Genomic DNA, 26,366 nt, shown 5'->3' on the forward strand with positions numbered 1-26,366 from the left:
ATCTTAAATGACTTTCCACTTTGCTAAAATCATTTAAGGGTAATGATCAAGTAGTTAAACTGCTAGTGCTGTTCATTCCCCAGTTAACAAGCTGACTCTAAGTTGTATTCAGTATAAGTAATTAGTAGAACCATGCAACTTGATAACCTGTTTTAAAAGTGTTCATATTAAACTGAAAAAAATGTGTAAGGATGAGTGGAACATGGCATTTCTAGGGAAAAATGTAGAGAAACAGTAGCTTTAGCTTGGAACTCAACTTTCTATTGAAGTAGCATTTTATGCTAACCCTTCTTTAACCCAACGTTGCCATATTAAGCCAGTTTGTCTTTATACCTCTCGTGCATAACGGTCTTTCTAGGGTAAATCTTTTTTAATCATTTTAAGGCTTAGTGGAATAGGCCAGTTGGGAAACCACATACACGATTTAAAAATGAGCGTTCCTTATTTATTTCAAAAGGTTTTTTTCCTTATTTTTTGCAACCTTGTCTCAAAAACCTAACTGCTTCAAATATCTTTTGTTCCATTGGCTTCCATCATTTAGCCCAGTGGGGTCCAACCATTTTGGTGGGCATGCCACAAATTAGCCCTGTACAATCTTCAAATGCTATTTTGGTCCCTTTACCTTGTCCAATCTTCTGATGCTCCTTTCTAGTCCCTACCTGCCACATGCCATACACAGGCTGTCCATGCCACTTGTTGGTCACCCTTGATGTAATCCAACCTACTACTCAGTCAGGATCATCTCTGTCTAAATAATCCCAAACAGGTATTTATTTAAACCTCTTCCTGCCCCCCATAGGAAAAAAAAATCAGAATATAATTATTTGGAAGAAAAACTTAGCTATTCAAATATATATACTTTGGAAAGTTAAGAACTAAAGTTGGGCTTTAAAAGTGTGGAAGTACGTTAAACTTATGCTGTTAATAGGATTTACAGTCTTTTGAACACTTACTCTTTTATAAGTGCAATAATGTTTTTTGCTGAAGTCATTGATAAGAATTTACAAACTTAATTCCACCACTTCCTTGGGTAAACACCTTAATTAGGATTTGACTGTAAATTTGTGTTGCTGCATATAGAATCAGTGTGCAAAAAAGTGACTTTTTTTTTAAGGTGTACTTTTAAAAAAAGTTCTGAATATTATATTCTAGGTAATCACATTCTACCTGATGAAGATTTGGCTTCCTTTCATTGGAGTTTACTTGGTCCAGAACATCCACTAGCCTCACTTAAGGTACCAACTTAATCTAATTATTAGCAATTAAACTAATAATCCATTGTAGCATAAACCATAGTTGTACTTAACAGCACTAGATTAACGCTTAAGGTGCTTTGTCACTTATGACACTGAACATTGGGTGTCTTTCAGCTACATGAGAACTGCACAAATAGTTACTAAGGCACACCTTAGTTTATGATGTAACTTTTCATGGTGTTATTTTTTCCTAGGAGAAGGAATTGGTTGTTGTTAATACATGAAAACTTGTTCATAGTAAAAGAGTAAGAGAAAACAGCAAGGAAAAGTCAGCCTGTATCAAGACTGGTGCAGCTACATGCAGTCCCTATGCAGTTAATCATTTGTGACCTGAAATGATGGTGTCAGTAAACCAGAGAATGGAATACATAGGAGAGCAGTATAATTTATACGGATATGGCCTTCAATGGATGTGCAAAGCGTGTAGCTTCCATAGTAAAGGAGTTTATTTTATATCATGAAGTTGCCTCTATTGCTGTGCATTCTTCTTCTGTCTCTTCTGTAAAGTACACTTGTGTATTTGAACGTTACATGGATATGAAGTACTGTTCTTTATTGGTCCCATGCGTTTTTTACTTTGTCATTTACATGGCTGCTAAAATTAGTTTCTTATCTGTAATAATGTATATTTATAATTCTGAATTTTTTAAAACCTGAAGATAGAGTGGGGTGCTAAAAGATGTGAGACTGCTCCTTGAAGCCCCTCAACAATACCATGCCCATGTGAGGAGATTTAAGTGTAACCTAATGGCTGGAGAGGATTTTATCTTCTAAATTCTCTCTGCCTTTATTTCCTCCATTAATAAAATAGGCACAATTAATTCCTCTGTTTCTCTCACAGTTTCAGTTAGGACACATCTTCAGCTGATGTAACTTTGTTTTCTGGTGATGTCTGTGGGATGATGGTCCTTTATGACACCGGAGAATCTACACCTAGTTTTGAAAAAAGCTTTCCGTGCCTAAACGGTACTGAGGAGGTGTAAGATTATTATTTTGTTCGTGTTTGTACCAGGCACCATAGAAGGGCAGGAGAGAGTTGTGTAGATAATCGCTGGCCAAATTGAAAAATCACAATCCTTTACCAAGATAATCAAAATACTTTTTTTTTTTTTTTCCAGTGAAAAAATCTGGAAAAAATCTGAAAAATCTAGAAATTTTTCATGCATTTGTTGCATCCTTTTTAAAGGCACATATGGTTTCTCTCCATTGTTTCCCCATTAACTGGCTTGGCCTGTGAGTAGTATTTCAGGTGGTAGTGACAAACTAAACTCTTATTCTACTGGTTCCCCTTTTTATATTGAAAGTTAAAAGTGGTCAATAAGCCAAAAGCCACCCAGGAGTAACTGAACTACTACAAGGATAGGATGATGATGGTGTCTTTAAAATTACCACTTTCCACTTCCCTTAAACTTGACATATCAAGCTATTCAGCTTGCTGACATGCATGTTAAGTTGTGCTGCTGCTTAAACTGTAGGTGAGCAGCAACGCCAAACCTATTCTTTGGGTTGTCAATGTAGGAGAGGTAGTTATAGTACTTGTAAAGGAGAAGTGGTCCCCTCCTCTCCTGCTCCAGTTATGTCTGAATTGAAGACCAGTTTAATTTACAGTTAGTTTAAAAGTTGAATTTGGAGGTAGGTTTAAGCACATGAGAAATTCTGAGGAGGAGGAAGAAGAACCATCCACTGGTTCTTAGAATAGTGGGTGAACTACTAGTCGCATCCACAGCACCCTTTTTGGTATTTTGGACTGAGACATTGGGAAGGTTCTCTGATCCATGAAAGAGAAACTCAAAAATAAAGTGTACTAAATAAAACAGGGCTGTAGGTTGTAGCTGTGGTGGTCTAAGGACATAGGCAGGCAAGGTTCTTTGGGTGAACCTGATGTCTTTTATTAGACCAACTTAAATAGTTGAAAAAAAAATTTTTGGAAAATTACTTTTAGCAAGCTTTCGGGTTTAAAAGCCCTTCGGCAGGCTTAGGAAGTCTTTGCAGTTGGTGTGTGCTCTTCCTGGATGGAATGACTAGTAAAGAAGCCAGAGGCTGGGCTCATACGCATGTGAGACAGGCAGTCAGTGAAGATGTAAACTGAGGAGTCAGTGGGTGAGAGAGAGGCTGGGGGGAGGGACGGGGATGAATGTAGCAGTTGAATAGTGGAGAGGTACCTGGGGAGTCAGATGTCAGGCAGGTTATGTGTCATAAATCTACTGTCTATATTTAGTCTGTGATTGTTTGTATCCAGGAGGTTGATGAAGTGAAGTTCATAGGCTCATCTCTGAGAAGTTTTTTAAGTTTCCTTTGAAGATTAGAACTGAGAGATTGGAGAGAGAGAGTGGTTTTCTTCAAGTTTCTCCTGAATTTTGTAAGTTTCTCCTGGATACAAAAAATCATGGACTAATCCTCAAAGGGTTTTATGAGCCACCTGGAAGAAGAATTCCTCAAGGACTACACCGTCAAATCCTTGCTATACTTGAGATATATCGGTGACATCGTCATCATTTGGACTGAAAACCTGCAATCACTGATTGAGTTCCATCAGAAATTCAGCAATCATCATCCCTCCATCCGACTATCTCTTGAATACTCCAGTACCAACATCTCCTGTTTAGACATGATGATCAGTATCCAGAAGGGTAAAATACAGACCATGTTATACAAGAAACCCACAGACCAACATACATATCTGCACAGAACCAGCAATCACCCTAAGCATACCAAGAAAGCTGTGATATACAGCCAAGCCCTAGGATACCACCAAATTTACACTGAGGAGAACACCTGGGATTACCACCTCACCAGTCTTAAAAGGGCTCTCACCCAACAAAGACACTCCTCCAGAGAGATAAATTGCACATTTGAAAGAGCCACCTGGATACCACATGAAGAATTGCTGCAGTACAGAAGAAAATCCCCCACGAATCTCACACCACTGGTTATGACTTATCACCCCTTGAACCCATATGGAAAGTCCTCAAACAGTTGCAACCCATACTAGAAAGAGACCCTAATCTTAAAGAGATCTTCCCAGAACCACCCATCTTAGCCTTCAAAGAAGCACCAAACCTCACTAACCTCCTCACCAGAAACAAACTTCCTCAGGCCCAGAACACACCAAAGGGATCCAGACCGTGCCAGGACAAGAAATGCAAAACCCGCCAACACATCTCCACCACCCCCACAATTACTACACCCCACAACAGAGCCATCAGCATCCTTGCATCTTACAGCTGCACCTCCAGAAATATAATACATCTCATCCAATGCACCAAATGCCATGATGGAAAATCGTAGGAGACCCCAAACAACAACTGCACACCAGAATGAATGCATGTCGGAAATCTGTCAAAGACGAGAACACCCAATTACCTGTGGGGGCACATTTCTCACAAGAAAATCATTCTCTCTCCAATCTCTCTGTTCTAATCCTCAAAGGAAACTTACAAAACACTTCTCAGAGACGAACCTATGAACTTCACTTCATCAGCCTCCTGGATACAAAAAGTCATGGGCTAAATGTAGACATTGGATTTATGACACGTTATAACCTGCCTGACATCTGACTCCCCAGGTACCTCTCCACTATTCAACTGCTACATTCATCCCCCTTTTCCCCCCTCCTCCCCACCCCTCTCACCCACTGACTCCTCAGTTTATATCTTCACTGACTGCCTACCTTGTATGCATACCAGCCCAGCCTCTGACTTCTTTACTATTCATTCCATCCAGGAAGAGCACACACCAACTGCAGAGACTTCCTCGGCCTGACGAAGGGTTTTTAAACCTGAAAGCTTGCTAAAAAAATTTTTCCAACTATTTTTATGTTGGTCTAATAAAAGAGATCAGATTCACCCAAACAATCTTGTCTGCCTAAATAAAAACAAGTACAATTTTTGCTTTCTTGTGCTGCATTGTACACAAGTGGCAGAGAAATCTGTAAAGGAGTAAGAATGTATTTGTCTGTACGTGTGCACCCATGCGCACACATGCATTAGATTATTAAGTTAATGTATATTTAACTTTAAATTAGTAAATATATTTATTTGATAAATTTGTGTGTGTTTAATTTAATGCATCCTAAACATTTTCATTTTGAGATCCCAGATCCCCACCATTATGAACTTTGTTTGCATGTGTAATATAACCCAAAGATCAAAATATTCCTTGGACAACATGGCAACAGCCATATCTAATAAGGAACTTGTAACATTTGTAGGAAATTACTTGGCATTATGAAAATTAAAATATTTTAAAATTCATTTTGCCTTGTTAGCCTTTACCTTGAGGGTTTGTTTTTTTTTCTTTGCTTTTCAGCTTAAACAATTGTTTCTAGACTAAAATGAATGTTTTTTCTTGACTTGCACTTTTCTGTGTGTCAGATATTGCCTCTCTGAGGTGTTTTTATTTGCTTTTTGGCATAATTTCATAAATTATGTCATTGTAAATCTGGCTATAGTGACTTTTTGGCTCACTCTAGATGTGGAGAAAACAAAACCATGCCATGTAAATCTTTGAGGTGCTGTAAGACTGTTAGATAGTATTGTCTTTTTAAAGGTGTTGGTAACTTTCAGCTCTGATTTGATTGGAGTTGGAGCACCTCAGAATTCTGGGAACTTGGACCTCACAGTTTAGCTGGAAAAGGAGGACCTGGTAACTTAGCATGCAGGTATTGTCTTTCTGTGGTATTCTCTCTCTTCTTGTTTGTGTACATAAGCGGAGTAGTGATTTACATGAAAGGAAAGAGTTTGCTTTTAATCAGCTATGGATTGTGGAAGAAAAAAGTGTTTATCCCATCAAATAAATGCTACTTTTATTGTTCTTGTGTGCTGGAGTATTAGTGGGGGGAAGAGGAGGAAAATGAAGCAACTCTCCTAAAGAGGCATAGAAAGTTAAGAAGCTGTGACTGTAACAGACAGTCCCCAAACCAAATTTGATGCACAGAGCTGCTTCATTGAGTCTGTCTGGCTACCAGTGGGCCAGGGAATTTGGGGATATGGCTAACAGGGACTGTGCCTGCCACAGAATCTGTGGCTTCATGGTACATGGTTGTGGTGGCGGGTGGGCACAGGCTGTGTTAGTGCAGCCCTGCCTACCTTGCAGTTGCTTGGCCTGTGCCTGCTTGACTGGTGTTAAAATAAAGTTTTATTCTAACACTATTGAGAGAGAGAACCTTGAACACTTGTCAGGACACTGGAACTAGAAAGTAACTTGGGTTTAAGATCAGGTTATTTTCTAGTTCCAGTGTCCTGGCAAGTGTTTGAGGTCCTTTCTCTCAATAATGTTAAAATAAAACTCAGGTTTAACTTCTTTCTTATGCAGCAACAAAAACAAAACCTTACCATTGCTTTTGTGGATTTGTATAGGTTATAGATGCTAGGTAGAAATTTAAATTTGTTCTAGGATGGTAGTTTCCATGTTACAGTTTTTCAGGTGTGATGTTCCTACCCTTCCCAGTAGTAGAGGAGGTAGTGTCATCCAGTTACAGCAAATATTATAGTGCCCTTTTTTGGGTAAAATGTATCTTGATGACTCTTAGGCTGTCAAAAACTGATAAGGCTTTTTTAAAAAATTTTTTTTTTACAGCTGCAGGACTTGTCATGGGGAATTCTTACTTTTTGTCAAATAGCTCTACAAAATGGCTCTATTTTATCATTTCAAAATGCATCAGTGGGGCATTTTCCTTTTGTCTGCCAATCAGCTTTCATAAAATGTGCATACATATCTAATTTTCAACTAGAAAGGAAACCCTGCAATTTCAGGATAATGCCAGACACTAACCCAGTAGATATAAGGTCAGATTCCTTCCAGTTATTTTGCTTTTGGGAAACCTTTTCCATATTTTCACTTCCCTGAAAGGCCTTTGCAGAAAAGAAGAAATTACTGATTTTTAATCAATGGCTGTCTTCTAAGGAGTAAAATATGAGTCTGTTTTAAAATTATTTGAGTATCTTTACCTTTTTTTTAGTGTTAAGCCTCTTTAAGTTGTTTTCATTTATTGCCATTTATTAAAGATTTTGATGTTTCCATGTTTAAAATGTACTACTTATAGCTCAAGTATTATAGTTTATAATCCAAAGAGTTGTTGGGGAGGGAATAGCTTAATTAGATCATGGTGGGAAAACTTCTAAATAGGCATAACATTTTATCTAGTAATCCAGAGCAGGTGTGGGTATGTGAGACTGAGTGGGTAGGCTGAATGTGAATTTAGGATGCTGTATTACTTGTTAGCTAAAGGCTCACATGGAATACAACGTAGTTATTAAAGACAGGGCATGTCTTCACGTGCAATTAATACGGAGAAATAGCTCAGTGCGCTCCAGAGTTTGGAGTTTTTTGCTCCTGGGTGTGCTGTTTGCACATGTGCCAAGACCGCAGCATTCTGAGTTGGTTCGACTGGTGGGAGACTGTAGGGGTCAGCCTGCTAGCCCAGGGATGCTCGATGCAGCTCACTGCTGTGGAGGGGTTGTCTAGGGCATGAGGATGCTTTATTGCAGGGCTAGCCGGCAGGTAGCCCCCCTCACTGCAGCACCGTCATGCCTCAGTCAGCCACATTAGTGTCTACATGTGTGGTGCTGCAGACTTAATAGGTTTATTCGTGCCTCATACCGTTGCATGTGTAAATCTGAGATGTTTACTGTGGTGCTGTGTAGGCCGCTCTGCAGTAAATGTCTCCTGTAGACATACCCAGAAACTATTACAAGAAGCTTGATTTACTCTTAAGTCTGTGAAATGTAGGTTTGATTATCTCTGGTATATCTGTATAGTACAGTGTAGTGCTATGCTAAGATGCATCCTGACAGATTTGTCCCCACTGCCTGTTAAACAAGAAGTACTATAGCCGAGCCCATTTGCCCATGTAGCTTCCTGACGCTTCAAAACAAAACAAAACAAAAAAACCCCTGCACTCACTGACTGCTGCACCGGCCGTCGGGGCTTCTGGGGGCTTGTGGCAGAGCCGTCTCATGCGGGGCAGGGCAGTGGGGATCGATCCCCGCCTGGCAGGAGCTGGTGAGTGCGGCCCTTTTATTTATTTGTTTATTTATTTATTTATTTAAAGTGCCGGGACACTGGGGCCAGGCGGGGCAGCCATTGACAGGGCTGGGAATGCAGGTGGGGAATAGGGCCTATTCGATTTGGAGATTCGGTCAGTTAGGCAGCAGCCGAATCTCCGAATTGGATTCAGCCGAATCAGTTCGGGACAGTGATTCCAAATCACTGTCCCCCAAATCAGCCGAATCTGAAGCGAATACTAGCTGCTTTACACGGGCCTACTGTACTGCACCATGACTACGCTGCTTCTAGTTTGGGACCAAGTGCTCACAAGGCTGTTGTGGTGTGGCACAGCCTGGCTTTGTCTTGAGCAGTACAGAATTTCCAGTTAGCATGCATTGCATTTTTACGAAGAGTTAGAAATTAAGGAAGGAAACATAAAAATCAAAATTTAACTACACCATTTTCTGACATACACAGCTCCTATGTTCTGTAAGCCAAGACAATGCTAGCTGCTTAGTCAAATATTCTATAACAGCAGGGCAGAGGAGAACATAATTTATCAAAGGTACATTGCGCATTTAAAGTCAAGAGTTTTGACATACTTTGATATTTGCACAACAATAAATACCAGCAGGGTGAATACACCTAAGCACTGGTTATCCTGTTTTGAACTGTCATTTAGAGTTTCCTTTCTTAAAGTAGATGTAAAAGCACAGTGGAGTATTACTTCAAGGAAAAGACAATCACTAAAGAATATAATAATCTAAGAATTTTACATGAAATGTGAAGAATAGTTGAAGGGCTGGCCAGTCACTAGGTTTTTCTGAAATCTTGGATCATTTATCTGCATTCACTGTCAAGACTAGAAACTTTCTGCATACAAAACGCCACTGAACAGTCAGTGTACAGAGATCTTGGATAGTAACCTAAGGGAGTTCTCTCTTGCCTTGAGGTACCTAGAAAGAGACTATTTCTTTAAAAAGGAAAAAAAATACATAAAAGTAAGAAAAAACTGGAATTTACAGAAGTTTGAATGACTTGCAGAGTTGTTAATTCTGTGGTTATAATTGTAAATCCAAATAAGTTTCAAAGGTATGCATGTGAGCTTGTAAGGATAGATCCATATTTTGAAAGATGCACAAGTGTACCTTCCAGAAAGCTTTGTATCTTTGAGCTCTCACAGATTCATTCTTTAGGTACAGAACTTCTCAAGGGGGCATAACTTCTTTATTCCCTCAGTTCTTTTCATTTCCTCAGAATCCAACATGCTCCCTGAAAAAAGCAAAATTTATCAGAGAACATTATTTTGGACTTAAAGGCAACTGAAAGATCTACTTTTTACTGATCAGCAACCCTTTTTCCTAAATATTGTTGAAACAGATCCTCTGTCCTGGGAAATCAACCAGTATGAAATCTATTTTTTAAAGAAGTAGGTTTGAGGAGAAGATTAAGGCCTTAATTCAGCAATGTGAATTAGTAACTGCCTAATTTTGATTAACTTCAGAGACTACAAAGGGCTAGAATATGGCCATAATCTAACACCACAGCATGTTAACATGGTTGTAATTTGTGTTGATTTTGTATGCAGTGGGTGCATCTACACAAGACACTTAATGCACAGTAGCTTAATAACAGTGCTCAGTAGCACGTCACAGCACAAACTGCGCTAATATGCTACTGTGCAGTATTATTGGGCTACTGTGCAGTAGTGTCACTAAAAAGGTGTTCATTGGCGCTACTGCACAGTAACTCTAGTTACTATGTGTTTATTTAGGACTTGATTATACAAATACTAAAATAAATGTGCAGTAATTACTGCACATTTATACCAAGATCCAGTAGGGTCACATGACCAGTTAACCCAGGTAACTGCTCTGTTAGGCTTTATTATAGTGCCTTGCCACCAGATTTAAAGCTTGTTTACACTAAGTAAACTACCACCCCTGAGCAACTGCAGACACATTACATCAGTACCAGTGTAACTTACACTGGTGCAAGTTTTACTGCTCTGTGGGCATATATACATGTGATGCTTCCAAAAGGAAGTACTAAGGCACGGCATAGTAACAACGTCGCTGTAAGGCAATGTGTAGACATGCCCATTATGTCATAACTTCACACTGGATTGTGGTGTAAAGCTGTACATTGCATGTCTGCGCTCACTGTAAATGTGGTTTATACCAATCTAGCAGTGTTTGTTTGTCTACAGTGTTTGTTGTCTACATTTTAATCTAGTCAGAAATCATTTTGCTCAAGACTGCATTTTCTTCTCTTAGGAAAAGCTATGTTCTGGTGATAAATATACATTATCCTTAGGCAACATAGGTTTAAGACAGCTATACAAAAGTAATCAAAACTTGTGATCGGTCATATTAATTTTATCTATTTATGCTTAGTATTTTGTGTTTGAGAGAAATTGGTATAAAGAAAAGGCTAGGCAGGCAGTAATTATGGATATGGTTTAAAGTTGGGTAGTGCACAATAGATGCCAACTGTTATGTCTTACACTGGGGGCATCAAACATTTTTGGTCCATAGGCAAGCTGTGGACTATAAGGCTCCCTGCAGCGCATTAACCACCCTAGGTGCTGGTGGTGCTGACAGTTGGTTTGGCATGGGGATTAATGCCACTGCTGCTCACCCCACTGCTGGAGGTAGGTCCTCCAATGCACCCCTGGGTCTGGGTTACAGTCTGAGTTTGACCACCTGCCCTCTCCAGCCATAACTATACATTGCCCTAAATTTCTGTGATTCAGTATATACTCTTTAGGTAAAATGTACTATTTCCTCTATCTTTTCCCATGAAATTTGGGACAGATGAGTTGAATTCAAGCTATTAGAATAAAATAAACAAGATGTCCAATTTAAGAGGATTAGCTCAGTTGGTTCCGTAAAAGGTAAGTATTGTGGTTGGTTCACAAGTCTTGTTTGGGTTGTGATTTTTGGAATCACAAGAGAGAGGAATCCTGTTGGAAAGCTGTAGGTGATTCATGTAGCTTTTTGAATTATGCCTCTGCTGGGGTTCAGACTTTTAGAGGTTTTTATTTTGACTGTCAAGGACTATCTTCTGTCTTGGTTGTGCCACCAAATTATATTTTTAAGTGTCTAGTTCTTAGGTATTTGAACTGCTTTCCCTTCCTTATCCAGTAGATGGTATCAGTGTGCTACAAATGCTGTTTAATACGTTTTTTCCTTGTCATGGTTCACTCGTATTCCAAAATGTCTCAATGTGTTAGACACTCCTGTATAGTATGAGGTCTGAACTATTTTTCTTTTACCCTTGAGCAGATCTGTTATACAGCCTTTTAGCGTGTTTATGCTTATGCTACAATGAAGCATTTGAAGTTAATAGTACTCAAGTACTGTTTCTTAAGGGTAATATCTAGCTTGTTCTTTGAGTATATACAAAAACTGGTATGCATTACATCTGCTGTAATAGTCTTCTAACAACAGCTCAGGTTGGCTCAAAAGTCCTTTCACCGGTTACATTTTTTAAAATTTAAGTATGTTTTTAATTCTAAGCATGGAACTTTGTGCTGAATTTGGATTTAAATGAAATATTAACCCAATATGTTTACGTAGTGTCAGGTTCCTAGGCATACATATTTACGAATGAGAAAGCTAGTCAAATACCTCTTTTCCTCTTCTCCCCATCCCCACTCATCTTTTTTTTTTCCTCTTTTCTTTTTTCTTTTTAAAAAAACCCTTGTCTTTACCATTGTTTAGGATCCGATGTATTACATTAGGCTGCATGAATTGTATCAGGATGCATGCTGTATTAAATTACAGGATCCTTTTTAGGTTTGTAAAAATCTGGCTGCTTTTTAAAAGGATTAATATTTGACTATAAGATATTTGTTTCCTTAAAGGTAAATGCTTAGTGGCAAACAGATGTTGTCAAAATACACAGGGTTGATAAATTAGAGCCTGATCCTGTAAAAAAACAAAACAAAAACAAGCAAACAAACCCCCCCCCCAAAAACCCACTTTACCCCTGTGTTTAAAGTCCAGTACATGAGTAAAGACTGAGAAACTTCAAATAATGTTTCTATTTCAGTGTTGCCTTAAAGAAAGAAATATTCCCCCCTCCCCCCAAGATCTTTCTTTTTTCCTTAGGTTGTTCAATCCGTCCTTATGTTTTAAATTCCTGTTCCCATTGATATTTTTCTTCTCCCCATGGAGTTTCACTTTTAGTTTCTCTTACTCTCTTAAACTGAGGGCCAAACGGGACAAAAAAATCACATAGCTAGGGTTTAACAAACTGACACCTGTTTGTTCCAAATTAATGTAACTACATGGTATAAAGCCCTTTACTTGTGAGTTTCTTTAATACAGCAAGCAGTGAAATAATTAGTTGGTTGACATTTAAAATATCCATTATGAGCTGAAGCCTTTATTTAATTGAGCTATATGGGACAACCAGTACCTACTTAGAAATGAGGTTTCAGTCTCTCTGTAGACCTGAAATTAAGCAGGGTACCAGTTACTATTTGGAATATTTTCTTTACAAAAAAGGGCATTCAATCTTAACTAAAAACAACAGCAAAATTCTGCAGGAGAGAGAGGAAAATACAAAAATCCAAAGACTGGATCTACCCCCACAGTGTGGAATTTCCATTTTATTTTTTTTAACTATGTAACTGAAATATCCTGGGTGTTAATGTGTGTTTATTTTCATAGGTACGTGCTCACCAGTTAGTTTTACCACCATGTGATGTAGTGATCAAAGCTGTAGCTGACTACGTCCGCAATATTCAGGATACCACTGATTTGGATGCCATAGCTAAAGATGTTTTTCAACATTCACAGGTATAGTAAATACTAATAACCTGTTGTTTATAAAGATTTGTTTTTAAGTCTTATGTTTTATACCTCCTGGTAATTGCCAGTAAAAATTGATCTTTTTATTCAGTGGTATATGAATTCAGTTCCTGCGAACACGAGTTCCTACAACAAATAGGAAACATAGGAGCATAGACCTGGAATGGATGTCCTGGGTCCTCGAGTCTAATCCCCTGCAAATACTTATCCAAAAGAACATCTGCACTGGCCTGTCTTGCACACTACAGCCACAAAACACCCCACAATTAATTTAGGCACTGGCTACACAATAAGCTGATTATGCGCGGTGTGCTTCTTCAAGCGGTATTTTTCAGAAACCGCAGGCCAGGTAGCTGCATCTTTGCTGTGCCATTAGTGAACTATTAGCAAGGGGGGACAGATTTGTGTTGTTACTTGACAGTTCTAATTTGCCCACTTGAAAACCTGCATTTACATTAAGGTTTAGGAAGCAGCCTGTTTAGAGCAGCATAACATTCTTGAAGGAACATGGTTAGCTTACTAGGTAGCTACCAAAATCATCCCTGTGGGCTGCATCTGAAGTGTTATGCTCCTTATTGCCAGATCCAGACCTGGTTACATACAGTGCAGGTGTTTCCCAATACTGTTAGTAGGGGTGCACTGATAAAGAGGTTTTTTGGGCTGATACCAGTGGCCGATTATTAATCGGCCATATCAGCCAATACCAATCTAATTGCTGATATGGAGCCCAGCAGCTTGGTGAGTAGCATCCGGCTGGTAAGCCTGTTAAGAGGAAGGGATGTGGGAGGTTGGGAGGGGTGTAGGGGGTGGGGCAGATCAAGGCCCCTTTGGTGAAAGAGGGAGTGGGTCTGGGGCAGTGGCAGGCACTGAACAGCCAGGGTGGGCAGGGTGTGGGACAGCCATGGGCTGCTCTTCAGAGGCAGAAGTGGCTCCCACCACTGTATGCACCCTGGGGGAGGTATGGAGGACATGTACCCCTGGATCCGTCCATGGGGGGAGGACGGGCTGCCCACTGTGGGCTTGGGGCCAGGGGCTGCGCCAGTCTCTTCCCAGGAGGGGGGCTGTGCTGGGGGTGGGCGGGTGACAACAGGTCTATGGGGGGGGGGGCTACAGCCACCCCAAAATTTGCTGTAGCCCCCCTCCCAGTGCCACTGCCACCACCCGCCCTGCCACCACCCGCTTTGAGTGCAGCCCTGGCCCAAGCCCTCTACTGGGAAGAGGTGGCTGTGCCCCCAAGCCTGCAGTGGGCAGCTCACCCTAGCCCCATGCACAGATCCAGGAGGCACATGCCTCCCCCGGAGGTGTGCACAGTGGCAGAAGGAGCCCGTCCCTCTGGAGGAGCTACCCACAGCTCTGTCCTGTGCCCCACCCCAGCTGGGCAGCGCCTGCCCCAGCCCTAGCCTCACTCCATCCCTCACCATGGTGGCCTCAATCTGCACCCCCATGCTCCTTTGCCCCTCAGACTTACCAATAAGACGCTGCTCTCCAAGCTGCTGGGCAGCATTCCTGGCCACATGCATGTTGTGGCTGTATGCATGCACACAGCATTTATCAGTGACGTGATTGGCCACATCAGCCACAGAAAGCCTATTGCTGATAACGTCAATTTTCCTTTTATCAGTGCCGATATCATGTGGACTGATACATCAGCGTTTCCCAACCTTTTTCGCCTCATGGCACACTTACCTAATAAGAAAGCGGGGGGTGGGAAGGTGGTGTGTGGCCAACCAGACGGCATTTTGGGAAGGAGCCACGCTCCCTGTCCGTCTGTGTCTGCAGTAGCCGCAGGCTGGGGTGTTGTGGCTACAGCCCAAAATGCCATGGCACACCTGGATGTGCCTGACAGCACACCAGTGTGCCATGGCACACCGGTTGGGAAACCCTGCATATATTAGTGCACCTCTTAACTATTAGGAGTTACTATCACACTCCAGTCCAACTCTTCCCTCTTACCCTGGCCAAAAAAACTTCTGTAATGGTACAATACTATACAAAGTAATTATTTAATAGATCTGTAATATTAAAAGTCTGTGCCATGGTGTGCAGGTCATATTCATATACCTGCTAGTAAAGGGGTTTACTTTTTGCTTTTTATTTCAGTCTAGAACAGATGACAAAGTTACTCGGTTTAAGAGAGCAGTTGCATATTACTCAGCAACTAGTAAACCTATGCCATTTCATCCACCTCACTACCTAGGTAAGTAAAAGTGTTTAGTCTTAAAAAAAAAAAAAAAAAAAAAAAAAAAAAAAAAAAAAAAAAGTAATCCTAAATCAAAGATGGCAAAGTGGGGAGACTTTTTTTGTAGTCATTATCTGATTTAGTGAGATTTTTATCTTCCATATCCCAGCCTTATTTTTGGTTTTGTTTTGCTTCATTTCATTTAATTTCATTTCAGTTAAAGTGGGGTGAGTGGAGAAGATGGTGTTCATTCTCCAGATTCTTTCCATTATATTAGCATTAATTGGGTTTAGCTAAAGCAGTGTTTGTTTAATTCCTGCATGGGGAATTATGGAAACAGTACCAAGTGAAATTTGGTCATCTTCAGTAGGAAGGCAATTCTACTGTTCATTTTTAATAAAGTAAATTCTCTGTTTCTCATCGCTTCTTTTTTTCTGGACTCTACCAAAATCTTTTCTTTTCTATATATTTTTCTATTGTCATAGTATACTTGAGAAATTTAAAAACATAGAAATTATATAGGTATTACGAATTGTTCTTTTAACTTCAGCCATCAACAACCACAGGTGTTTAACTGTTTCCAAAAAAAGCTATTTTTAGCTGCAGTATGTAATGTTACCGTACTGTTAAAGTGACTTGGGCAATATATTCTTTTCATCTGATAGTACACGTGTGCTACCTGCAAAGAGCTATGTTTAAAAAAAAAAAAATTAAAGGTTGCAAAGCCCAGTGTTCACAAGTTAAGAAATGCCAGAATTGTTTATGATTGTCTGTGCAAGCCAGCTAGGTCTGGGTAAAGTCTATGGTCAGTTTCTAGTTCTGACACACTTGATTATGTTCCTGGGGTCAGATCTCATTTGACACTACTTCTCCAGACAAATGACAGTGCTGTGTAGCTAGCAGACCTGCAGCAAGTGTCTGTGACCTTCCACAGTCTACTACTTCCATGTAGGCTGGGAGCACTTGGGGTTTTTATTTAACCACTTCTGGGTCAACGTGGCAGGAAAGCAAAGGTTCATGCTTAGCAAAGGAATATCCTTTTAACCTTAGCTTCTAAGGTTTTAGGAGTAACAGGTTTTTGAAAATGACTCCTGAGACAGATCCTCCCCTAGCTCACTCTGTTTTGAGAGTCCCTGAGACAATGTCAGGTTGAGTAGAGTCTTTTCTGCCCCCTCTCCTACAAGTTTCTCTTATATACTATCCTCTGCATAGGGGGGGGGGGGGAACTCACTCTTAAATGAGAGCTTTTAGCAGTGCTGTATGATAAAATTCAAAATTGTATGTCATTATGGGATATATAATAATTAAATATATATATATCCTAGCTACTTGCAGGGGGCTAAAGTAAAGTTGCACAATCAACCTTAATCTAGGCTGGTCGGTCACTCGCTCCCTTGAGATGAGATATATATGAGAGAAACTGCAGAGATTGTATTTAAAAAAAAAAAATTAAAAATAATTCCAACCTGTGGGATTATGTTGACTTTCTCATAGGTCATCAATGCTGTTGGAGCGTCTAGATTCACAGCACAGACATTGATTGAGCAAACAGAAAATTGCATTTTCATTTTATTAGGGTTGTCGGTTTTTATTTCAGTGGGTCAGTCAGTGTACTGGATGATGTCTTCTGCATTTTAGTAGTGTGCTTTGTAGGAGTTTCCTGACACCAGAAGAATACTGACCCTTGGGAACTTCTATTTCCTTCGGGGATCCTGAGCCCACAAGCCAGTGGCCTCCCCACTCTCGACTTCACTTTTACCTCTTATTCTGTTAGTCTTCCACAATTTTCTTTATGCTTCATGGGAGCATGTTTGCATTCAGTCTGCCATGTCCAGGACTTCTGTGAAGAAGCTCCCTGCCCATTGGTCCCTACTCTCATATTAATTGTTTCATAAATGTAATGTGTAGTGGGGCCCAGAGACAGAAAAAGCAGGCAGTAGCTGGAAAAAAGAAAAATGGCAACAAACTACAGGAGAGGGAAGTATATGTATAGTAGAAGACAGAAATAGTACAGTTGGAATGTGGAAGACATGATAGAAAATACACACCAGTAGAAAAAGAACAAATAAATAATAAGGGCAAAACAAAACAAGAAACAACAGCAAAACCAGGACAAAAACCAGGGTGATTTATGTATACAATTCCTTTTTAACTGTAGATTACTTAAAACCCAAACTGGACACTGCCACTGATCACAAACTCTGCCACTGGACACAGGATACTGGCCAAGATGGACCTATGGTTTGACGCAATGGCAATTCTTATGTTTTTATGTCAGTTGTATGTGGATAGCATGTTGAAGATTAGTATGTAAAATAAAAAGAATAAGACATAATAGATATCTTCACATCATTTCATGTATTTTCTATATAATGATTTCCCCATTTTTCTCTCTTCTTCCTTACTAATAAAACAGCCAGACCAAATCAGTTTGGAATGCCTGGTATAGTGCCACCGTATGTTCCTTCTCAGATGCTTAACATTCCACAGACCTCACTACAAGCAAAACCTGTGGCAAGTATATTTTTTTCTTTTTTTTTTTTGCTTTTCATGTATAAGTTACTAGATGCACAAAAAATCTTAGGTAAGGATGTAAATCTTAACTTATTTTTCACAACCAACGTTGACTGACAGAACTTGTCTTGTTACTGTAAAGACTCTAAACTCCAAGGAAAGCATTTCTTACAAATAGTTTAGAAACCAACAACTTAATTCTGTACATTAAAAAAATAGGTAAATAGCACACTTCATACAGTAACAGTATCCTTTTTGTTACTTTTGGTTAAGAAAACATCACTTTATTTTAGGCCCAGCAGATGTCCAGTCAGGGTGGTGCCCAAGGTCAGGGTCCATACCCATATAGTCTCTCTGAGCCAACCATCACCTTGGAAACAGGTGGAAAAAGTCTTTCTGAGCAGAACAACTACAGTAACATTCCTCATGAAGGAAAACATACTCCATTGTATGAACGATCCTCTCCAATAAATCCAGCTCAGAGTGGGAGCCCCAATCATGTGGATTCAACCTACTTTCCTGCCTCTTCTACATCATCTTCCTCCGACAATGATGAAGGCAATGGAGGTGCAGTGAAGTAAGTAATGTTTGAGTTGTCCTACACAGTTGTTTGTTCTGTTAATTTATAAGGATGGTTTTTGTCAGTTTTCTCCAAATACAGAAAAAAGGTTAAGTCACTAACAGTAAATAGGACTTCAGATTTTTTTTGAGGGGTGCTGTAATTATCAGCATATCTATGTGCACTGCAGCTGTCTTGCTAAAGAAACATTTTTTTCACACTCCCTTTCCGTTTACTTTAAGAAGAAAAGATCCCAGACTCAGTATTTTATAAGAATCTCCTGTTTTGAACTATATGTTAAAAAAAATGCCTCTGCACAAAATGCCTTAGTTCTAATAGCTGCAAGTGTGAGATCCCACTTGTATTTTTTTTTGCACTTCTGTAATTTTTGGAAAACAAATTTTGCAATGAATTCTGTTGTTTATGAGACGATTAACAAACCTGGTAAATGAGGGCTCATATCCACAGAACCAGGTTCATCCTAGAATAGCACTGAATGCTTCTTTGTTTTGCCTTTACTAGTGTGCCCTGGCTTGGGAGTGCAGGGGTAGTTCAAATGTAAGCTCCATTATGTCTGTTTTGGCAAGATGGTCATGTAACCTTTGATATGCTTACTTCATTCTGATCTCCTAAGTAGCCCTGGTGCTTTACTGCCCGTTCCTGTCACCTTGCTTAGTCTACTAATAAATGAATTAAAAAGAAGTGCCAGGTCCTTGTCACTTTGTATACAATCATAAATGTATATCTGTGACCACCCCCAGCTTATGGATAATAATCTAATTTTGTTTTATCTTAAGTGGATCACATTGTTTGTTTGTTTTTTTTTAATAACTTATTTTCACAATGAAAGTTTTCAAGTTTATAAAAGTATGAGGGAAAAGCAACCTACTGTTGAAATTTTTATCTTTGACAATAATCTCTTTCAGAATAACAAGCTCTGATTTAAAAAAATAGGAGTCCAGACAAATGTAATTTAATACTTGAATAACTTAGAAGTCTGAACTCTTTACTGGGGAAATTTCTTAGTAGATTGACAGGCATTGAAAATCATTGAAGTTTTTTCTATGTTAACATTATTTGATCATTTTAAAAGGATCCCAGGAAATATTTTAAATTATAATCCAAATATTGATATAATTTAAGTGAACAAACTGAGCAATATTAGAATGCCTTCTAGGCTCTTCTGCATATTGGCATTTCTAATTTATGGTGGCTCTTGATATTAGGGTGCTCATTTGCTAATAAAACAAAATACATGACACTTGTTAATAATGCTAGTGAATTGTATCTTGTACTTTACATTAACTTCTATCCTTTTCTTTGTGTATTCATTCAGTCATGTCAGTGGGAACAAAATAGGCTGGGAGAAAACAGGAACCCAGTCAGAAAATCAAACACGTGGAGATCTAGGAGACCAAACAAAGGTAATTCTTTTGTATTTTGAACCTGCACATATTTTTGTTTTATTTCATGGCTTTCTGTTAGCTCATGAGTTAAATTTGAGAATTACTTTAAAAAAGAGACTTTACCTTAAACTTTCAAAAGTACTTGTGTTGTGGGGGGTTTTTAAGAGTAAATGTCATAGATGCTAAGGTCAGAAGGGACCTCACCAATCATCTATTTCCTACCTTGGCAAGAAAGAGTGCTGGAGTCAGATGACCCCAGCCAGATGCCTATCCAACCTTAAAATGTACAATAAGATGCCAAAATATATTGTAATGAAAAATATTCAATATAACAATGTACTAGAAGCAAGCCTAAAGATATATTACACCCCTAGCTTGCCATGCCCTTCTTTGGATATTGTTGTAGTTTATATAGTAATGTCTTGTTTTGGATTTTAATAAAAAAACAATGACTGGCCTAAACTTAGTATTTATAGCCTGCTTTTTAAGCCCGTAACCTTCTTAAGAGCAGTTCTAGTATGGCTTCTTCAAGATATGGTATTAGGTACTCGCTCATGGCCAGGGGTCAGCAAACTACGACATGTGGACTAGATTTGGCCCATCAAGTAGTTTTATCTGGCCTGCAATGTCTGGGATTGTGGCAGCCGTTTGGGGGGGAGGGGGAGATGTGGAAACCTGAAGCTCAGTTCCTACCCCTTGTCAAACTGAATGACATCATGGCAGATATGCCAAGTTTCAACCCTATTTCAGTGAGTGTTCAAATTTTGTAGTTCCAATTTTAAGAATATACATGCCAGAAATAAAAGATGAATCTTTTAAATTGTTCTTTGAAAAAGAAAACCACAGAAAAAGTCAGTCTAAACAAAACTTAGTCAAAGGGTCTATGAAGATATGTTTTTATCCTCAAAAATAAATAAAATCCCTCAAATCCCAGTAAAATACTTTTAGCTCTGACTGTGGCATCAGCCTGATAACTGCCAGAACCTCATGACCCTATCTATATTTATCCTTGCAATCTACTCCCCCCATGCAATAGCTGTTTGATTCTGGCATGCATCATTTGCACTATGCACACTGGGTGGTTTGCAGATTATGCTACTTCTAGAAAAATTATGTGTAAATAATTAAATGGATAGGTGTTTGTAATGCACATATACTTTTTTTAAATGATTTTTTTATTTAGTTAACGTTCTTTATAAATGTCTGTGTGCTTTTTCAGCTTCCTCTACAGTAGTGGAAGTCTGTTGTATTTGCTTAGTGTGACAGGAAAAATGAGGTTTGATGTTCATAGGTGTGAGGTTCCTTCATAAAAAGGCAACCAACAATTTAGAAGGGCTTTTTGAAAGGTGAAAGGAAATTTCTAAACTTCATTGTCTCTGAAGTTTTTGGTGAATTGCCCATGTTTTTTAATAGAATTCCACTTCCGAATGTGATGTCATATGCATTTTAGGGGGAGAGCAGTTAGTTTAACATTTGACTTAACGCAAAGTGAGCCAACCTTGATGTTCTTTTATTCTTTGTCTCATTCATTTAGATGCAAGCTCTTTGGGCAGCAGCTGTCTCTCTGTATGTTTGTTCAGAAGAGTTGGGCCTTTATATATTACTGTAATAAAAATATATCCTAAAAATAAATATTCTTAATTGTGGTGGTGTTATTGGTCCCTCAGTGTAGGCACTCAGATGCCATTGTGCTGGCTACAATGAAAAGATCTGGATGTGGCATTTCACAAGAGCCTTGGAATAGTATTCTTCTGTAATTAGTTCGTTTCCCTGTCAGTAGCAGAAGAATGCTTTTGTAAACCAGCTTGTCTAACTGGTGGCTAAGGGGCCAGTGAGGAGCTAAGCTGTGGCTCCCAGCTTCCTGCTTGGCCACTTTTCCCCTTATCACTTCAACTTCAATAGCATCCAGAGTTTCTGGGCTCTCTCCCTCCTGTTTTTCACTGCTTGCCCCCACCTCAGGGTGTGGGGCAGTGCAGCATGGCAGGGTGGAGGGATCTGAGGGTGAGCCTGGGGTGGATGGGAATACACTGGTGGAGGACACCCCTGGTGGGGTGGATGGGAGGCATCCCTGTGGAATGTGGCCTGGGAGGACCAGACCTGGCTCACCCTGAAGCTGTCTGCACCCTATTGGTGCAGCCCATGGGGATTTTGCCCCTGGCTGCTTAGAAGTTTTACATCCCGGTTGTAAACCATCTGTAGCACTTGTTGGCATCTTAAATTGTTAGGGCACATAGAACTGTGAATAGGAATCCTTAAAATAAATAGCTTTGAAATTGAAACCTGAACAAAAATAAATAAATGTGATTAAGTTGTGGCTGGTGCACTTAGGAAAATATTTTATATCTGACACCTGTTTGCTTAAAGGACATGCATTTTTTTTCTGTTTTTCTAAACATTCCTCTTTTATCTAACTCTTTAAAAATCTGGGTATGCTTGAAAGTGTTGGTAGATAATCTTTTTGATTAGTATGCCTGTTTTTTGAAAGAAAATGTCTTTTCTTTGTGAATTTGTCTGCTTTTCATATTTAGAAGGATCTTACAGATCTGCCTACAGTGAGCAATGCTAAATGTGCTTTGTCCCACCTGTTTTTTGCCTTGCGCTTTCTCAGTGTACTGTTCCTTGTTATCTCTTCAGTTTGTTTGAGCTTACATTTTAAAGAGTGTGTACAATGCAGAGAACTGTGAAACTGTCCATTCATTAAGTGTTCTCAGATAAAAAGTTTGAGAACCACTGATTTAGGTTCAAGGTACCCCACCATAAGTTTTCTGAATTCAGTGGCAACCCATTTCAAAAACTTCATAAAAATAAGTAGTGACAAGTTTATAAATAGTCATTTAAAACTTTTTTTTTTCTGAATTCCCTTTACCTTTGAGCTCTCTTTAAAAGAAAAAAAAATGCTTTAGACTTGGGTTTTTTTTAATTAAGACCATGGAAATAAAGCTGAAAAGCTACTTTTAAGGCAATACTACAGTCAAGAAGTTATGCGAACACGGCAAGTCAGAAAAAAAACACATTTCTGGGTCACAGCCTCAGTCACATAATGGAATGGTCTGACTACAGGCCAGGAACCAAGGTTTGCTACACACTTGTGAGAGAGTGAAATTCCCTTTCCTTACCAGCAGAGCCGCTTTTCTCTCTCAGTATGGGAGCAGCAGTCTCTCTCACAAACAAATCAAGAATGGAGACACTTGCTGCAAGACCCCAAGCAAACCCCCTTTTCCTTCCTGCAGGTTGGATGCAGGGGCTGTCTGCTGAAAACTACTTAGGAAGCTGGGGCAGTAGGTGTATGCTTCGCCTGAGCAGGATAGGCATAAAACAGACTGTGGGAGCTGCCCAGTGCAGGCGTGGCCCTTGGTGCCTGTTCCCAGCCTGGCCCTGCAGCTCCCAATCTGTGCTGGCTCGCTCTGCCTCTCTTGCTTGTTCTCCACCAGCAGGACAGCAAGACTCCATTCTTGATATTCCTTTATGTTTATCATCACAGTTATCACTTACAAATAGTTTTGTGTGTGCAGCTTGTTCAGCTACCTTTGAGCAATTAATTCTGTATCTTCATATGTATATAAAATAAAAAAAAGGGTTAGTGTCTTTGTTACAGGGTAGAGGGAGAAAATCTGCTTCTGTTCTGTACTTTTCTGCACACTCAGTAAAAAAAAAAATTTCTTTTGTACATTTAATTACAGGCAGAAGGTTCCTCTACTGCTTCTTCAGGAAGTCAGGCAGCTGATGTCAAAGGGAATCAAGCTGGCAGCCCACAAATACCATGTCTGTTGTCGATGCCCACCAGGAATCACATGGATATTACCACTCCTCCATTACCTCCTGTAGCACCTGAAGTATTAAGAGTGGCTGAACATAGGCATAAAAAGGGGTTAATGTATCCCTACATCTTTCATGTCCTAACTAAGGTATGGTACTAAAATCATGTACTATGAAATACCAATTCTGAATCACCGACCAGGCATTTTCATAAGGGAGATGGGCATATGCTTTTGTCAGGAGTGCTGATCCCTCACTAGTATTTCTAAAAGTATTTTTTTAAACAAAAGAAAAATAATTATCTGGCCCATGGTGTTAAAACTGCATTGCTTGCAAAATTACCATATTTCATAGCATATAGGTCCCTCTGCTGCCTTCCCCCATTCTGAAACCAGAGACCACTTGCAGAGAGCCCTAGCCATTGCTGTGGGAACCTGACTGCAGGCTCCCAACCCCCAGCTAGGTTTCCCTCCCTTCTGGGACCAACAGTGATCTTTTTGGTTTGGGGTAATCAAACTCGGAACACTTTGCAGAAATCATTCTGAGTTTCAGGTGGAAGCTGCACTTCTGTCTGCACCCCAGGTGTTATGTTTGTTGTCAGATATATGCAGATTTCCTTCAACAAATGGTACATGCCAGGCATTAAAGAGATTTGTCCCAAGAAAGAAAATGATAGATTCACAATAAAAAAGTTGATAGATAGTTCAAGCAACTGCTTTGTTGTGTTGGGACAAATTTAATATCTAGCCAGGTCTAACAGCTCTCCTTTCCCCTCACTCCACTCATGGAAGGGAGGGATGGAGAGCACAACTGCATCCCTCCCAGTGCTCTCAATATGAGCCATCAGAGAGACTTGCAGCTGTGCTGTCCTTGTTGCCACCCAATAGTAATGCAGATAGGGCTGCCGGGACAGTGGCTGCCTGGTTGGGGAAGCTTGGGTTCCCCTGGCCACCCAAGCAGCCTGTCACTGGAAAGCTGGTGCTGAGCAGTTTGAGTGCCCTTTAAAGTACCAATACAGTGGGGTTGACATGCTGGCAGTTCAAAAGACACCCAGTTCTGGGTGGCTTGATAGCCAGCATGTTAAAGGCCTGAAGACCACTTGTTTGGAACAGAAGGAGAAAAAACAAAACTTGAAAACATGGATCGTGTAGCTAATATGGTGTTGCCAGTTTGAATCTTCCGACAGCCTGAAACAGTAACTTTGAGAGCTGTCAACTGACTTTTTTTGTGTGTGGGATAAACACTGAAGTCTGACAGTTTAAATGATCGTTTTAGTGGAAACAGCAAACTAATATACTTATTTATTGTTTGTGACGTAGTGGCAAACAGAGCAGTTGTATGCTGCAAAGTCATGTTCCCCCTCCTAATTCCAGCGTTAAATTTTTAAAATACCTTTGCTACTCCCTTAAATAAATAGAGAAGTGGAAGGAGAGTAATTCATCCCCTTCCAGGCTATAAGAAACCTTGCCCTCTTCTTGGGTGCCATAAGCTCTTTCATGACTTTGAGTGGCAGAAACCCCTACTGCCACTGTTTTGGTTCCAAAACCACTTGTATTTTCTTCTGCTGTTCCTGATATGCATTTCTACAGTCTGGTGTTTTTTGAACCTGTCCCTCCACACTTTCTGATTCCAAGGTTAGGCAGAATGGCATCTATTCACTTCAATCTTTTAACTTCCTTTTGTTGTTTAATAAATTGTTTTTGTGTTCCAGACTATAGTTATCATTGCTGATTTAGTCCTAAGCAAGAGGTTAAGCCCTGAACAGGAGCTAAAGAATAGCTGCCTAATTGGAGAGCATGCCATTTTGGCAATTTTTATCATGCTTCAGCTGAGGGGGGGTCTGCATGAGTGCCTGTCCATAGCGCTTTAAGCTTTTTAGTGCCACAAAGTTTGTAACAGTAAAAAAGTAACATCTGCCAAGGCCCTTTATCTCAACCATGGCTCCTTTCTCCTGCTTTTATAACAGTGACACTGAAATGAAAATAAGTCTTATTTTTATTTTAAGGAAGAATGGATCCATCCTTCATGAGAAGGAAAAAAGTATTTTTTTTTCTGTTGTTGGGTTCTGGGAGTTACTGTGTATAATATTTAGCTTCTGCAGCGCACAGGTATCTAAAGTTATTTGTCTAAAAATCTGCATCTCATTCAACGTGTTTGGGCAGAGCTGTTGTTCAACATGTTTGTGCAGAACCTTGAACAGCTTGATTGGAAGCCTTTTTTTTTTTAGTTGGACTCCAACTTTGTCAAATCACAAAGGCATTTTTGAATACCAGCCACCCTGTTGCAAGAAAGATGATACCTGGCTAGGATGAAGATGCCATCATTGAACAATGTTGCAGATTTAGATGGCAGACTGCATTTTCCAGACATTCATGGTGGAATATCTGTAACTGGGCAGAATAACTCTTTCTTCTACTTTTAATAGCATCAATATAACACACTCCATTTTCAGGTTACTGAACATATGTTAATATTAAAGCATCTCGTAATAGAAAAATTGTGCACCTTAAATATGGACTGATTTAGATATGTTAAGTGATAGTACAAGAACTTTGTTGTTAGGACCAATTTGGATTTGGAAGTCAGAAGGTCTTGGCGCTTAGCCCAGGATTCAGTGGAAAAAGACCATCCTACCTTTTCCTAACAAGAAATTATTTTTGTCAATAAGAAGTACTGTTGGAATATTACTATAAATCTTTCCTTAATGAACCAAAAAATAAACAGCTTTGTATTTTAGAATAATCATATACATGCAATGAAAATTTAGTTTTCTACAGCAAGCGTTTGAAGTTGTATGCTTAAAATTACTTTTGCATAGTTTGTACTTAAGTGTTAAATCTATTTTGACATACCTTATAACACATTTTAAGTTCAAATAATTGTTACAAA

General features: G+C 39.5%; 1 protein-coding gene across 3 annotated transcripts in view; it reads left to right on the top strand.

The window, feature by feature from the left end:
- FAM120A (family with sequence similarity 120 member A) overlaps positions 1-26,366 on the top strand; it is a 70,765-nt gene that overhangs the window by 13,668 nt on the left and 30,731 nt on the right. For 2 of the 3 annotated variants that reach the window (XM_006271521.4, XM_006271520.4), the window contains exons 3-9: positions 1,153-1,235; positions 12,923-13,051; positions 15,164-15,260; positions 17,659-17,756; positions 18,050-18,333; positions 19,652-19,739; positions 23,402-23,626. In XM_006271521.4, coding sequence (XP_006271583.1) covers positions 1,153-1,235; positions 12,923-13,051; positions 15,164-15,260; positions 17,659-17,756; positions 18,050-18,333; positions 19,652-19,739; positions 23,402-23,626 — 1,004 coding nt within the window. Of the gene's footprint in view, positions 1-1,152; positions 1,236-12,922; positions 13,052-15,163; positions 15,261-17,658; positions 17,761-18,049; positions 18,334-19,651; positions 19,740-23,401; positions 23,627-26,366 lie in introns of all 3 variants that reach the window. The other variant, XM_059715514.1, reaches the window with a different exon arrangement.

This window comes from Alligator mississippiensis, chromosome 12 (assembly GCF_030867095.1).
Source record: "Alligator mississippiensis isolate rAllMis1 chromosome 12, rAllMis1, whole genome shotgun sequence".
NCBI classification, from domain to species: domain Eukaryota; kingdom Metazoa; phylum Chordata; order Crocodylia; family Alligatoridae; genus Alligator; species Alligator mississippiensis.